The following is a 17,498-nucleotide window of genomic DNA, read 5'->3' on the forward strand; positions in this document are numbered from 1 at the left end:
ATGGACTTTATTCCAATAGATCACCCCTTTGTTATTTCTCTTCTCCAAAAATATCTTTTAACTCCACTTCCTCCACCAATAGCTGTCCTAATTTCCATTTCCTTCGGCATCAAAACTCCATAAAAATTTCATATAGTTGCAATCTAGATCCTCTACTCTTAAAGCCACCAAAATTGGACCATTACCCACCACATTAAGAAAATGCTTACCAAAGTCATTGAAGGTCTCCAAATTCTAAACCCAGTGGTCAATTTTGTCCTCATTTAAATGTGTCTCCTTTGGCATGAGATCATTCCCTTCAATAGCCTACTCAACACCCACAGGCAGGAAGGTCACATTATATCCTTTTCTTTGTTCCACATACTTCCTTTGTTTTTGTTTCTGACCTCACCCAAAATACCCTCTGAACACTAACGAACATGGGTTTTCCAAAAACCTCCCCTGGACAGCATGTGTGTTTGCATAAGCCACATATCACCTATTCATTAAAATGGGAAGCAATAATTCGAAATGTGAAATCTATGCTTGCATTTAAATGAACATACTGTCTCAAATCACTGTACATGATACCCTCAGAAGCAGAGACTATGTCTTGGTCATTTCTTCTTCCTCAGCACCTCATGCTTGGTGCAAAAGAAGTTCCGATATTTTTCTGGTGAACTTAGAAAACAATTAGATGACTACATGAATAAACATACTCTTCCATATCTCAACCCAGGAGTACAAAAGAAAAGCACAAGGAGGAGAGACCAAACAACATCTACAACCTTGGAAGGAGACTGACAGGAATTGAGTTTTCTTACCTGTGCTTGTTTCTGCATTTCTCCTTTAAGATCATCAAAATATGTGCTTTCTCCTTCATCATATTCTGCATCAAACATTTCCTTCAATTTTCTCTTTTTATCCAAGTGCTTTTTCTTGGCATTTTCCTCTGTGTTGGGGTCAGTTTCTTCCTTAATGTCTTCTTCTACATCTTCAACCTTAAATTTCCAGAAGAGAAAAATGTAGTTTATGGAGATCTTTTCATTAAGCAGACAAAAAAAAAAAAAATCTGAGTTGCAAAAATCTTAGTTTTGATCATCATGAACAATATAAAACCAAAACATAGCCTCTGGCTCTAAACAACACATCGCCACAGGAGGCAGTTGTCTGTATTACAATTAACTGCTACTACCTAATCTGGCTGGGAATGCCAAACATGAATAAAAGTACTAGCAAATATCCTTAATCCAGATACTTCCAGACACTGTTGTAAAGAAATTTCCAGGATAACAGGGAATTTGTTTTCTGAAAATGACACTTAAATTTAAGAAGAGGAGAATGATGGCAAAAAGAGGTGTAGGGAGGAACACTTAGGCTAAAACTTGCATGAGTGAAAAATCAAAGAATTTGGTAAGTGACTACAACAAAAGGTTAGTAGTTGTCATCCAAAAGACTGAGAATAAACAACCTTTTATCTGCACCCATATGCCCACAGTTTTAGGAAGGAATCTGTTCTATAAGTTACACAGATTAAGTTGACAGTGGCCATGTCAAAGACATACCTGAGTATCCAGGCTTGGTTTTCCCTTATGAACGTCCCCTGTTTCTAGGTCTTCAAAGTCACCATAGAGCTCCTCTGGAAAAAGAACCACCAAATAGCTATTCTGTAAATGTGCTCGTGTATAACACTAGCGCCATCCAGTTCCAGGCTGACTATCCTCCAAATGTTACTCTGATTGTTTCTATCACTACACATATGCTTTTTTTTTTTTTTTCTAATTGTATTTCTTCATCTGTTTACGTACTTACCTCAAAATCTCAGTCAAGAGCTATTAATCCAGTATAGGGAATGGACTCTCTGTGAGAGATACTCAGAGGTAGCAGCCATAGCCATGAAGGCAAAACTCCAAAACCATCAGTTCAAAGAGTGAATAGAAAAGTCACAGCTTGACTGTAGCATGTGAAACAGTCTTGAAAATAACTAACACAATATAATTATGTAACACACACAGAGGGAAAATCTTAGATTACATAAACTACAGAAATTAGAGCAAAAGTAGATCCCCAAACAGAACTGAGCCCACAAGAAACATTCATTCATTCATCCATTTGTTCTTTTTTGGAGCTCTGGGTTCAGTTGCAGGTCCTACTCTCAAAAATAAATAACCTGAAACACTTAGAAAGCTATTACCATCATGTAAGAGTCTACTTGTAATAAACACAAAAAAAGGATAAAAGATCCCAAGCATAAACCTAACAAGAAATAGACTGAAACTTTATTTTAAAAATAAAATAACTTTAAAATGTGACCAATGGACAAAGGAGTAACATAATCAGCCAATCCTTTCCAATCCTTTCCATACAAGAGAGTGTTTTCAGTACTACACAGGCCTTACATTCTTAAACACAACCCAAGAAAGAAGGTATTGTACACACTACTGGATAAATAAATTATGTCCCTGGTTTGGAAAGGAAGATTCAACATATAGATGTCAAATCTTCCTTTAATGTAGTTATTATTAAACCACCACCAAGGATTTCTAGTCTGAAGAAGAGAACACATTTCTCTCTGTTCTTCCTGACTACATATCACCATAAACTCCAGACATAATGCAGGAGACAAGAGACAATCAAAGAACTATGAAAGGTAAAAAGAAAGAGGCTGGTCAGGGAGTCCTGGACTAGAGTAATGACTTGGTCTTGGTGGGTAAGTGTCTCAGTAGACCCTACCCAACAGAAAGGTGACCCAGGGCTCAGTGTTTCCCAACCCCCAATCCAGCAACAGAAAAGTGGCCCAGGCAGATTCACTCTTCCCCAGATCAAATGAGATATTGCTGGCAACAGCAGGTTAACCTGGAAGCACTGGCAAGGGAGTTGGGAGTCCCATTGACAATAATGACAAGGGCGGAAGTGTTCTCCTTCCCTAAAGGACCTAAACCAACCTTCTTTCCTCCACCAAGGTATCTAGAGGGCTGAAGTTTACCAGCAAGGAAAATTCTGCCAGGCCTGAGACTCCCCTCCTCACTCTAAAACACTATGTGGCTAGGCAAGACCAGCAAAGGAGACTCTCCCCTCCCTTAAATAAGCAAATCAGTCCCATAGGCCAAGACAACCTTCCCCTACCTAACTACAACTGGTGGTTTAGCCAGAGGCAGTTCCCATTACCTTAAGCAATACCAGCAAGGACAGGTGGGGAGACTGAAAGATACCAGATAAACCAAGTGGGCCAAAATAGCATCACAAAGGCTCTGAAATTAAGTTATTATTGGAACCACAGTCACAAAGCACCAGGGCCTGCATATAAAACCTAAACTATTTGATTGCCTGTGAAAATCACATAGGACCCCATCTTCTAATTTATTAACCAAAATGTACAGGAGACAACAGAAAAATCACCTGTAATTCCTTGAACAAGGTAAATTATAAGTTAATGTGGAAGGACAACTGAAGATACCAATTTCAAAATGAATCAGATGTTGGAATTATTGATTCACCTCTTAAAGCAGCCATTTTAAATATGCTTCAATAAGCAACTACAAATCCTACAACAAACAAAAAACTGAAAACATCAGCAAAGAAACTAAGAATCAAATGATAATGGCAGAACTGAAATCTACAAAAACAAGAAAAAAAAAAAAAAACATTGGTTAAGAGTAGAGGACAGGAGAGAGAATGGGATTGCTGAGGTCTGCGCAACGAATTCACCTGCTCTGAACAACAGACACAAAACAGCATGAAAATAAATAAACAAGTATCCATGGAACCATACAACCACCATTTACACCATCTGCGTAAATGAGGCTTTGTTGTAACAACTGAAGCTCCCCAAATCTGATGAAAGATAAACTTATAGATTCAGGAAGCCAAATGAACCTCAAGATGAACCTAAAGGAATCCACACTAGTTAAAATTCTGAAAACAAAAAGGCAAAATCTTGAAAGAAGACAGAAAGAAATGACAGAATATGTGTAAGGGCACAGTAATTCAAATGACAGCATATTTCTCTTCTGAAATTGTCAGTTGTGAATGCTATATCCAGTGAAACTATTATTTGGAAATAAAGAGAAAGAAGACATTTTCAGAGCAAAGAACTACAGGACTTTGTTGCTAGTAGACTTACCTGTAAAAAATGGCTATGGAAAGTACTTAAGCAGAAAGGAAATTATAAAAGGAAGAATATGGGACTACTAGGGAAAAAAGAGAAAACAATAAAAAGATCAGAAATATAGATAAATACAAGAGACTACCCTCCTCATAAATTTTTAGACTTGCATTTGATGACTGAAACAAAAAAAATTTAACCCTATATAATACTTGAGGCATATTTAAAAAATTCATTCATTTATTTTTTTGGAACCAGGGATTGAACCCAGGGGTGCTTAACCACTGAGCCACATCCCCACTCCTTTTTGTATTTTATTTAGATATAGGATCTCACTGAGTTGCTTAGGGCCTCAATAAGTTGCTGAGGCTGTCTCTGAATTCCTGATCCTCCTGGCTCAGCCTCCCGAGTGGCTGGGATTATAGGCATGCACCATGGTGCCCGGTGAGGCAATGATATTTAATAATGAAGAAGGTAAAGAAACCCAAATAGAAGAAAGATTTCCACAAATCAGAGTGCTAAAATGTTGGTACCATTAGGCTATTAATATTACAATGCTCGCTGTGATATACAGTGCAACTACTACAAAAAAACTATAGAGAGATGCCCTTAAAAACATAAATACATCAAAATGAAAAGAAACAAACAGAAACAAAACATCAGATTTAAGCAATTAGATATAAATAAGTGCCTTAAATATAAATGATATAAACACACCCAAAAACAGACTGATAGAAGAAAAATGGACAGCCCAGCAATACGCTGTCTACAAGAAACTCACTTCAAATTTAATGACATAACCATAGAAGAACCTCAACAAACCCTCTGGCTTCCCTTGCTTTTAGCTGACATTTTTAAAAGCACTCAATATAGGTCACACAGCTGACCAACGTAAGTCTCTCACTAGCTTTGCCACAGAGGACGAAACTAATAGGTTAAAAGCATTCTCCAGTAAAAGTTATTTTCTGGTCCTCCCCCGTTCTATATCTCAAATTGCAAGATTAGCTATTCCTAGAAAAAGAAACTAGAAAGATATGAGTCATAAAATTTACTAATCAGTAACTTTCCTCTAGATTTATGGAAACCAGAATATCTGATGGTCTTCAGATAGCATCAAAAATGTGGGCCAAGGTCTTGATAATCTTATTCTTTAATTAAACAGTGAAATAATGTTTAACTTGCAGGGACAATAATGTGTTTGCCTAAAAAAATTACAGAAACTAGCGGGTACGATGGCACACCTGTAATCCCAGCAATCTGGCAGCCTGAGGCAGGAAGATCTCAAGTTGAGGACAGCTGGGGCAATTTAGTAAAACCCAGTCTCAAGATTAAAAAATAAAAAGGGCAGAGCTGGGTGCGGTGGCCAGGGCTCGAGGATCTTGAGTTCAAAGCCAGCCTCAGCAACAGGAAGGTGCTTAACCAATACAAAATAGGGCTGGGGATGTGGCTCAGTAGTTGAGTGCCTCTAAGTTCAATCCTTGGTACCCACTAAAAAATAAAAATAAAAAGGGCTGAGATGTAGCACAGTGGTAAAAGTACCCCGAGGGTCCAATCCCCACTACTCAAAAACAGAACTGAAGGTCAATTATTACCACAGGGACATTCTGGCAGAACAGAAAGAAAAACATCCCTGAGTGACTGAGATGATTACTGGAGGATGGATGTGTGGCTCAGCACATAGTGCTCCTGCTTTTTGCCCTCCTGCTCCTCATTTAACTGCCCTATAAGAGCCCTTTTGTGCCCCTGAGTTCCCTAAGACAGTCTTTGTTTGGGGGGATGATAATTTTCCCTTCCAATTTCTCAGTGTTGGCCTTTTAATAAACCTGATTTCCCTCCTACTTCTCATCTCCCAAGTACTGCTTTTGAGTGGAAAGTAGATGGACCTACCCCTGGTAACGTAATTAGTTGAAAGTAAAAGGATAATGAAAGGATGGAAAAAGTAATGTAAACATTAATTAATTATATTTAGTGTGATATTAATTTTTTTAAATAAATTACTTCTTAGTGGTACCGGGGCTTGAACCCAGGGCACTCTACCACTGAGTTTCCTCCCCAACTGTTTTAGTCAGCTTTTTTGTTGCTATGACTGAAAGACCCGACCAGAACAACTGTAGAGGAGGAAAAGTTTATTTGGGGGCTCATGGTTTCAGAGGTCACAATCCATAGACAACAAGGGGCAGGTAGAAGGAGAGAGAGAAACTCCATTCTCCAGATAAGCCAATCATTTCTCCTCCAAACTTTGTACTGTTTCCACATCTAAACCATAACATCAACCCTTTTAATTTTTTATTTTGAAACAGGGCCTTGCTAAGTTGCTAAGGCTGGCCTCAAGCTTGTAATCCTTTTGCCTCAGCCTCCTAAGTAACTGGGATTATAGAAGTGTTCCACTGGTAAAACATTAATTTTGGCTCCATTAATATGTTCTGAAGAAGACTTCAGAGTAAATTATCAGAATAATTTTATCAGAGAAAAATTTTCAAAAAAAAATTATCAAAGCTATAGAGAGTCTTTACTGCTGCATTTTAAGACTTAAACTTTCATGTGTTGCCCTGGATGAGCTTCCCAGGATTCCAAAGATTTAGCCATGAAGGACCCTGGACCCAGTAGGAAAGGTTCTCCACATGACTTCTTATGAGCCAGGCCAGCTATACTTCAGCCTATATTTCACATCACCTGACCACACATCCACAATTTTATTCAAACAAACCAATGACACCCTCCCAGAGGAACAATGGTCATCCTATACTTTTGATATTATAAAGTCTGCCCCCCTCAGTTCAGGTACCCATTCAGCTGGTCCTGAGCAAAACCCCTGTGTGGCCCGGCACAGTGTGCAATGTCATCCTCCTCTGAGCTTTGAAGTATACATGACAAAAAACTGCTTTTCATATTATCTGAAAAATGCTGGGTGTTATATGTTTAGCGATCTTCTGCTATTTGAGGTGGGGATCCATCCATCCTTCACCAATGGGTGGAATGAAAGCGACTATAAAAACTATGTAGTGATAAAAGGATCAATTCACCAAGATATAACAAGTCTAAAGATTAGAAGAGCCAAATAACAGAACCTCAAATATATGAAGTAAAACTTCATAGAGCTGAAAGTAGATATAGATAAAATCCACAGTCATATTTGGTGACTTCAACATTAGTCTATATGACACTTGTTAAAACTAGGAAGAAAATCAGCAAGGATACAGACTATCTGAACAATATAGTCAACCAACAGAATTTAACTGATATCTATAGAATATCCACTAATAGTACAATTTTTTAAAGTACCAACAGAACATCTATAAAGACAGAGTAAATTCTAGACAGTAAAATATATTTCAACAAATTTAAAAGAACTGAAATCATAAAAATATATTACCATAATATAATGCAATCAAACTAGTGAAGTCCCAAAAGAAATACAAAACCACACAGAATGTAATGAAAATAGAAATATATCACATTTAAATTTATGGGGTATAGTAAGCAGTGCTAAGGGGGAAATTCATAAGCACTGAATATTTACATTAGAAATGAGAAAAGGTGGTATGAGGGGAAATGGTGGTATAGAGGCACCCAGAAGCACTTCTATACTATTGCTCCACAGTATAGAAACAAAGCAACAGGAGTGTAACTGCTTGAGTTGAGTGGCTGTGGGTGACCACTGGAAATAGATAGCACAGAAAACAAAACTGGGTGAAATCCAGACACTATACCACAGCTCTAGCACTGGGCACCTCAGTCAGGAGAAGAAAACTCTCCCCTTCAAGGGAGTAAATGTCAAAGAGCCACAGCAAAGCATGACAAAGAAGGCTGCATCCTACAGATAAACAGTGACCTGTAGTTGACTGGGCAGAGAACAACTACAGAAAACACTCTTGGCTTGGGGGAATGTCTCTAACACAAACCCACAATAGTTTTATGTCACAGGGAACACAGGCTGTAATGTAACAAGGAGGAAAATGGAGGACAATGCCCTCTGGAATTAGTTTCAGCCAACCTGTCCTCTGTAACTGGGAGCAACAGCAGCTACATGTGGTTTGATATTGGGGCCAGGTCTGAGGGTGCCAGGATTGAGGGTTGCAGATCACTTGGCTCCCACAACACCCCTCAAGCATGTAACTTGGTGGTTTAATTTCATTTTGTTGCATATGAATTTCCAGTTTTCCCAGCACCATTTGTTGAAGAGACTATCTTTTCTCCAATGTATACTTTTGGTGCCTTTGTCTAATATAAGATAACTGTAATCATGTGGGTTAGTCTCTGTGTTCTATATTCTGTACCATTGGTCTTCCAGTCTATTTTGGTGCCAATACCATGCTGCTTTTGTTACTATTGCTCTGTAGTATAGTTTAAGGTCTGGTATAGTGATGTCACCTGCTTCACTCTTCTGGGTCTCTTATTTTTCCAGATGAATTTCATGACTGCTTTTTCTATTTCTATGAGGAATGCCACTGGGATTTTGATTTGAACTGTGTTAAATCTGTTCTATCTTTTATTAGTATTTTTGAAACATAATTTCTTTAATTGCGTTTTTTAAAAAAAGTTTTGATTTTCTTTTTAATTTCTATTTTAATCATTTCCCCCTCTTGATTCTTTCTCATCTATTTTATTTACCTATTTAGTTCTACTCTTTTTGTTGTTCTCTCTCTCTCTCTCTTTTTCCTTTTAGTGCTACAGATTAAGCTCAGGGCCTTGTGTACATTGGACATCTAAACAACACTGCCACTTAGACCCAGTTCCACTTGAATTCTGGTGAACACTTCTACCTAAAGAGTGAATATACGCTCCCAGCTGTTGACCCCTTCCCGGGCATGCATAGCTAGAGGCTGAAATATAGCTCCTGAGCAGATACCCCCACAGTAGCTGCAGAGAGAAAAGACACAAAGATTGGCATCTTTGAGGGTCCTATATATTCAATGCAGCTGTACCGGGTCAGATCACATAGAGCTGCTAAGACTGAAACTGCATCCCACAGAGGGTGAGCTGTGATTCCAGCCCTAGCCTCTCCCAATGATCAGAGGATAAGAGCTTTAGGCTCTTTAACAGGACTACAGCAATCAGCGTCAGAATCACTTTTAAGTAACAGAGCTACTATCAAACATATCTGTAGAAATACCCAACTCCTGACAAAAATACCACTCTGATTGTGGGACTAACCACAGAGGAGGTAAAACATCACATATCTGTTGCCTATATCACATTTGCCTGAATCGTCAGGAGTTCCCTTACTCTTGCAACATCTACAGAGACACTGTGTTTCTCTGATTTTCAGCATGGTATGCTCTGTGTCCAAACACAAATCACAACCAAGAAAGTTAAAGGGAAATTACACTACAGTGTCCAACTGAAAATAAAGTCAACATTACACAAAAAAATTGATGCCCCAAGACACACCATCAGGAGAAAATTTCTTATCTAGGTCATTACATTAAAGTAGAAAAGATATCCACTCTAATAGATTTACGAATCTCAACATAGAAACACAACAAATATGAAAAAAAAAATCAAATCCTAAAGCTCCCAATTCCATAGATATCAGAGTAGATGAAATACTGGACAAAGAATTCAAAAGAATGATTTTTATTAAAGCTCAATGAAATCCAGGAAAATACAAATAAACAACAAAATGAACTGAGGAAGACAATGTAGAATATGAATAAGCAATTCAATGGAGAGATTTTTAAGAACCAAAAAGAAATCTTGGAAAGAAAAATCTCAATAAATCATATAAGAAAAAACTCAGTTGAAAGGTTCCACACCATATGAGATCAAGCAGAAGAAAGATTATCACAGCTTGAAGACAACTCTACCGTAATATTATATTCAGGCAACAATTAAAAAAATGAATTAAGAGAACATATGAGATCTTTGGGAAATCACAAAAAGATCAAATATATACATAACTGACATGCTGAAGGCAGAAGAGCTACATGCTGAGGGCATATACCTATTCAGTAAAATAAAAGCAAAAAATTTACAAATCTTGGCAAAAACATGGATGTCCATCCAGGTGTTAAGAGGTAGTTAGAATCTCAAATTAAAATAAACAAACATGACCAGAAAAGAACTTTTCCATAACATATAATAAATTGCCAAAAGTACACAGCAAACAAAGAATACTGAAACCTGCAAGAGAGAAACGGCAAGTCACACTTAAATGAAAAAACATTAGACTAAGAGTAGACTTCTCAGTAGAAACTCTAAAAGCCAGGAGGGTACAGAACAAGATATTTCAAGCCCTAAAAGAAAATAATTATCAATCAAGATTACTACACCCAACAAAATTATCCTTCAGAATGGAAGAAGAAATAAAGATTTTCCAAGACAGGCATAAACTAAAGAGAAATTTATAACCACTAGACCAGCATTACAGAAAATGCTTAAGAAAACCTTATACCCAGAAGAGGAAGAACAGAAACACAAATTAAGAAACAGGAAAGAACTGAGAATTAATCAATACAGTAACCAACAAACTTCAAAGATTAATAAAAGAAAAAGAAACATACACAAAAAATTCAAAAAAATCGAAAGAAAATCAACAAAATGATAGGAACAAGCACATGTTTTTCTTTTGATAATAATTCTGAATATAAATGATCTTAACTCTTTAAGATACAGACTGGCGGAGGTTTTCAAGATGGCAGAATAGAGGAGGTCACGTTCCTGGCTATTCCATGGAGTAAAACCAAGAAAACCGACAGGCAGCTTCTCAGCAAGGTAGGTGAACAAAAAAAGTTGGGAGACTTTATTGGAATTTAAAACTGGACATTCAGAGCAGATCAGGCACTCAGAAGTTTGGATATAACAAAATAAGGAAGAAATCCCCAGCGGCACAGCTGCTACCACAGCCAAGCCAGAAGCTGTAGCCAGAGAGGTCCCGCTGTGAGTACAGTGGAGGGATAAGAGAATTAAAGGAACCCACATTCTGGGGAAGCCCAAGGCAAGTCTGAGCTTTTAGAAATCAAGGACATTGCCTGGCAAATCTGAAAGATGCGCTGTATAATATCCATGTGTGGGGAAAGAAGGTGCCATCTCTCTAGGCGGTGGGCAGAGGACAAAGGAAGAAACCATTTTGCAGTTGCTGCAATGGGGGCTGATTCCAGGCAAATCTGAGTTTGGCCTGAAATACAGGCCTAGTAAACACATACTGCATGACAAAGAGTATGTTTAAGTGACCAGAAGAAAATCAAAGGTGGAGAGAAGTTTACACAGGTCACAACTGGTCATAGAAACCTACCAAGTTCTATCCCTCAAATCAGACTGCTTGCAGGACCTGCTGGAAGAGATGCATCTGCCTGGGAACTTGGAAGGGTGGGGTGGGAGAAATTGTTTGGAGACTGAACCTGAGACCAAGAAATGTGGAGTCTATAGGTGATGTAGGGAACTAAGAATTGGGTCCTCTACACACGAGGAACCCAAGAGAGATCCCTGGGGTAAGGTCCTCCAGCGTGATCAGCAAGTGCTGGAGGTATGCTGATTTAAAGTCTCCAGACAGACTGGAGCCTAGAGCCCACTTACCCCCAAACCCTGTCTCCAGGAATTCTACCTATGGGATTACCTCTCTTACTCCAGCAATCCAGAGGGTGGAACATCATGCTCCAGAAAACCTTACCTAAAACTGCTAAGAAGAGATGCTGAAAATATTCTGAACTTCAACAGAAAGAATTCTTTAACTTTTCATCAAGATTTTTTTTTCTTTTTAATTCTTTTTCACTATTTAATTGTGACCTTAATGGTATATGGACATTTATACAGTCTCTTTTTTTTTTCTTCCTGTCTCTAGCATCTTTGAAGCCAGTTATTTTATTTTACATGGATTAGTTTTTTGTGAACTAGGATGTTTGATTAGTATATTTTAGTTGTTTTGTATTCTTTTATTTTTATTATTTTTTTAAATTTTGCTTTACATATATTTTTTCTCCTGTTTCCCTTGATTCTCTTTTCTTCTGCTCACAGCCAATCTCTAGTGTTCTTTCACTCTTCCTTTAATCTTTTTCTTCTGTTGTCTTTCCTCCTCCCTCATAATCATCACATCCTATGTCAGTTCTGTTCTCTCCCTGCACACCATTTGAAAATGTAAACCTTTTGCAAATTTGCTGCTTTTATTATAGGCAATATCTGCTCATATAATTTTGGTTTATTGTGATAATTAACACTATAGATGTCATAGTAGGAACTATTTAGTTTAATGCTGTAAATTGTTTGCATTGGTTGTTATAATTATTTGTTTCCCCCTAAGCAGTGAGGTACAGACACACAAACAACATAAAAAAGCAAGGAAAGGGGCTGGGGATGTGGCTCAAGCGGTAACACGCTCGCCTGGCATGCGCGGGGCACTGGGTTCGATCCTCAGCACCACATAAAATAAAATAAAGATGTTGTGTCCACTGAAAACTGAAAAATAAATACTAAAAATTCTCTCTCTCTTAAAAAAAAAAAAAAGCAAGGGAACAAATTGCCCTAAGCAAACCAAGATACTCCAATAACAGAAACCATCGACAGCACAGTGGAAGGAGTTTAGAATGCACATAGTTAAACTGATCTGCAAAGTAAAGAATGATGTAAGAAAGCAAATATAGGTAGCAAAAGATCACTTCAAAACCAAACAGAAATCCTTGATATGAAGAAAACAATAAACCAAATTAAAAATTCAACAGAAAGCATCACTAACAGACTAGACCACTTGGAGACAGACCCTCAGTCAATGAAGACAAAATACATAATCTTGAAAATAGAATGGACCATGGAGAGATGTTAAAAAACCATGAATAGAACTTCCAAGAATTATGGGATAACATGAAAAGCCCAAATTTAAGATTTATTGGGATAGATTAAGGCAAGGAGACACAAATCAAAGGAATGCACAATCTTTTCAATGAAATAATATCAGAAAATTGTTCAAATCTAAAATATAAAATGGAAAAATCAAATACAAGAGGCTTACAGGACCCTAAATGTGCAAAATTACAACAGATTCACATCAAGGCACATTATTATGAAGATGCCTAACATACAGAATAAGGATAGAATTCTAAAAGCTGCCAGAGAATAAAACTCAAGTAACACTTAGAGGGAAATCAATTTGGATCTCAGCTGATTTCTAAACCCAGACCCTTAAAAATAGGAGCGCTTAGAACAACCTCTGAAAGAAAATGGATGTCAGCCAAGAATACTATACCTGCAAAACTAAGCTTCAGATTTGACAATGATATAAAAACCTTCCATGATAAAAGTAAGGACTTCATAACAAAAAAAGCCTGTACTACAAAACATTCCCAACAAAATATTTCATGAAGAAATCAAAAACTAAAATGAAATCCAGAAAAGGGAAGAACTACATTGTTAGCCTATTAATGTAACTATGGGCTGATTTAGAAGTTAAGTCAAGCTGACTTCATTCTGCTCAGACATCTCACCCTATACTCCCTGCCCCCCGCCTTCCTGCAAGAGTCCATTCACACAGAAGCTGACATCCACACCCACCTGCACCCTGACCAAAATGCTTCCAGATTCTAGTCTACTTCCTGAGTAGATACAGAGGCTGCTAGTTTTAAGAACTTAATGACAGTGTGCTTGCCCCGCTTGACCCCCACTTTTCCTTTGTGGTTTTTGGGGTCTTAAAGTTTGCTCTCCACTTTCATTAACAAGGGCTAAACCTGCCCCTAATGCACAGTCTAGGTTCTGACTTATGAAAAATAATGCTCAAGGAAGTGTTGCTGTTTTCACTGTGCAGAGACAGCCTGTGTCAGGTTCCTGACAATAAGTCTGCTTTTTGCCTCTGTCCTTGGTGTGTATGAGTGGTCAGTCCTGTGTCCAAAACAAAACAAAACAAAACAAAATGTACCATTAGCATAGATCTCAAAACAAGCAGGGGTTTCTGTCCTCATATTAGATGAAGTGAACTTCAAGCTGATGTTAATTAGAAGGGAGAAGGCCATTGTATACTACTTAAGGGAACACTATATATCAACAAGACATAACAATCTTAAACATTTATGCACCAAACAATGGAGCATCTACATATATAAAACAAATCCTTCTTAATCTCAAGAATCGAATAGATCATAACACAATACTGGGTGACTTCAACAAACCTCTCTCACCAATCAACAGATCTTCTAATCAAAAACTAAATAAAGAAGCTAAAGAACTAAAAAATACAATTAATAATTTAGACTTAAAAGACATATAGAGACTATTTCATCCATCATCAAATGAATATACTTTCTTTTCAACAGCACATGGAACACTCTCTAAAATAAACCATATCTTAGTTCACAAAGCAACGCTTAGCAAATGCAAAAAAATCAGAGGTAATACCTTGCATTCTATCCAATCATAATGGAATGAAATTAGAAATTAAAAATAATTAAATTAAATAACACACTATGGAATGACCAAAGGATTGTTGAAGAAATCAGGAATGAAATAAAAAAATGCTTAAATGTCAATAAGAATAGCAAAAGAACATCAAAATCTCTGGGACACTATGAAGGAAGTTCTAAGGTGAAAGTTAACTGCATTGAGCTCATTCGTTACAAGAAGATAAAAACCACGAAATAACCTAACTTTACATCTTAAAGCCCTAGAGAAAGAACAAACCAGCACCAAAACCAGTAGAAGGCAAGAAATAATAAAAATCAGAGCTAAAATTAATGAAACTGAAACAAACAAACAAACAAAAATTGATTAAACAAAAAGTTGGTTCTCTAAGAAAAGGAAAAAAATTGATAAATCCTTAGCCAAACTAACAAAGAAAAAGAGAAAACCCAAATTACTAAAATTCATGATGAAAAAGGAAATATCACCATGGACACAACTGAAATACAGACGATAATGAGAAGTTACTTTGAAAATCTATACTCCAATAAAACAGAAAATCTTGAAGACATTGACAAATTTCTAGAGACATATAACTATCCAAATTGAATCAAGGGGACATAGAAAATTTAAACAGATCAATTTTAAGTAATAAAATTGAAGATGCCATCAGAAGGGGATGGATTGTGGCTCAGTGGCAGAGCACTTGCCTAGCATGTATGAGGCACTGGGTTCAATTCTCAGCACCACATATAAATAAAACAAAGGCTTGCTGACAACTAAAAAAAGATGCCATCAGAAGCTTACAAAAAAGAAAAGCCCAGGACCAGATGGATTTTCAGCTGAGTTCTACAAGACCTTCAAAGAAGAACTTACACGAATGTTCCTCCAATTATTCCATGAAATAGAAAAGGAAGGAACCCTTCCAAACTCATTCGATGAAGCTAGTATCACCTTGATACCAAAACCAGGCAAAGACTCATCCAGGAAAGAAAACCTCAAAACAATACCCATGATGAACACTCATGCAAAAAATTTTCAATAAAATACTGGCAAATGACATACAAAAACGTATTAAAAAAAAATAGTGCACCATGATTAAGTGGGGTTTATCCCAGGGATGCAAGGTTAGGTCAACATATGGAAATCCATAAACGTAATTCACCAAATCATTAGACTTTTAAGACAAGAATCACATGTATCTCAACAGACACAGAAAAAGCATTTGACAAAATTCAGCATCCATTCATACTCAAAACACTAAAAAACTATAGATAGTAGGAACATACCTCAATATTGTAAAAGCTATCTATGCTAAACCCAAGGTGAACATCATTCTAAATGGAGAAAAACTGAAAGCATTCCTTCTAAAAATTGGAACAAGACAGGGATACCCTCTTTCAATATTCCTATTCAACACAGTTGTGGAACCCTAACCAGAACAATCAGACAAAAAAAAAAAAAAAAGAAATTAAAGGGATATGAATGGGAAAAGAAGAGCTTAAACTATCTCTATTTGCCCATGATGATTCTATATTTAGAAGACAAAAAAAACTCTACTAAAAAGCTCCTAGGACTCATAAATGAATTCATCAAAGTAGCAGGGTTTAAAATCAATACCAATAAATTAACTGCATTTCTATATCAGCATACTACTGTGATGCAGCCACATCCATGTTTATAGCGGTTCAACTCACGATAGCCAAGATATGGAAACAACCTAGGTATCCTTCAATGAATGTATGGATAAAGAAAATGATATACATATACAATGAAATACCACTTGGCCCTAACTAAGAATGAAATTATAGCCTTTGCCAATAAATGGATACAGCTGGAGAATATCACGCTAAGTGAAATAAGCCAATCCCAAAAAACCAAAGGCCAAATGTTCTGATTTGTGGATGCTAACCTATAGCAAGGAAAGGGTATGGAGGGGAAGAATAGAGGTCTATTAGATTAGACAAAGGGAAACCAAGGAAAGGCAATAGAATTAATTGGTCATAACTTTCCTAGCCTTGTATTTGTATACAAGATGTGGATAACTCCACATCATGTACAACCACAAGACTGGGAATCTAAATAGAATAAGTTACACTCTATGTATGTATATTCTATCAAAATACATTCTACTGTCATGTATAAATAAAAATAAAAATCAAAAACAAAAAGATGGCATAAAAAATATAAAAAAAGAACTCAAAACACTCACCAGCAACAACAAAAAACAATCCAATTAAACTGGCAAATGATCCAAATAGACACTTTATAAAAGAGAAAGTACAAATGGCCAATGTAGTAAAAATAACCAATAACAAAAATCCCCAAAAGCCAAAAGCCCAACAGGGAAATGCAAATCAAAACTATACTGAGCCAGGCACTGTGGTAAATGCCTGTAATCCCAGTGGCTCTGGAGGTTGAGGGAGGAAGATCACAAGTTTGAAGTCAGCCTCAGCAATTCAGTGAGGCCCTAAGCAACTTAGCAAGACTCTGGTTCAGTGATAAAGTGCCCTTGGGTTAAGTCTCTGGTACCAAAACTAACAAAAACTACATGCAATTCCATCTAGTGTAGATTCACTCCAGTTAGAAAGATATTAAGCAGGGGGTAGTGGTGCATGCCTGTAATCCCAGTGGCTTGGGAGACTGAGGCAGAAGGATCACGAGTTCAAAGCCAGACTCAGCAATTTAGCAAGGCACTATGCAACTTAGTGAGGCTCTGTCTCAAAATAAAAAATAAAAAGGGCTGGGAAATAAATCAGTGGTTAAGTGCCCTGGGTTCAATCCCTGGTACAAAAAAAAAAAAAAGCCAAGCAAAAGACAAATGCTGGCAAGGATGTGGAGAAAACAGAAAACAGAGCCTTTATACTGTTAGTGGGAATTTAAATTAGTACAGCCACTATGGAAAACAGTATAGTTTCCCAAAAACTAAAAAGAGAACTACCCTATGATCATGCTATATCAACCCTACATATATATCTGAAGAAAATGATGTCAGCATACAAGAGATACCTACATACCTATGTTTACTGCAGCACAATTCACAATAGCCTACGCATGGAATCAGCCTAGGTGCCTGTCGGAAGACAAATGCATAAAG

At 37.1% G+C, this 17,498-nt stretch overlaps 1 protein-coding gene across 2 annotated transcripts in view; it reads right to left on the reverse strand.

Moving 5' to 3' along the window:
- Nucleotides 1-17,498, reverse strand: part of Bms1 (BMS1 ribosome biogenesis factor) — a 52,998-nt gene that overhangs the window by 10,145 nt on the left and 25,355 nt on the right. For both annotated transcript variants that reach the window (XM_015498938.2, XM_015498937.2), the window contains exons 14-15: nucleotides 1,545-1,618; nucleotides 804-980 (exon numbers count right to left, since the gene is read on the reverse strand). In XM_015498938.2, the coding sequence (XP_015354424.1) occupies nucleotides 804-980; nucleotides 1,545-1,618 (251 nt within the window). The remainder of the gene's footprint in view (nucleotides 1-803; nucleotides 981-1,544; nucleotides 1,619-17,498) is intronic.

The sequence above is a fragment of the Marmota marmota genome, unplaced genomic scaffold, assembly GCF_001458135.2.
Source record: "Marmota marmota marmota unplaced genomic scaffold, marMar, whole genome shotgun sequence".
NCBI classification, from domain to species: Eukaryota; Metazoa; Chordata; class Mammalia; order Rodentia; family Sciuridae; genus Marmota; species Marmota marmota.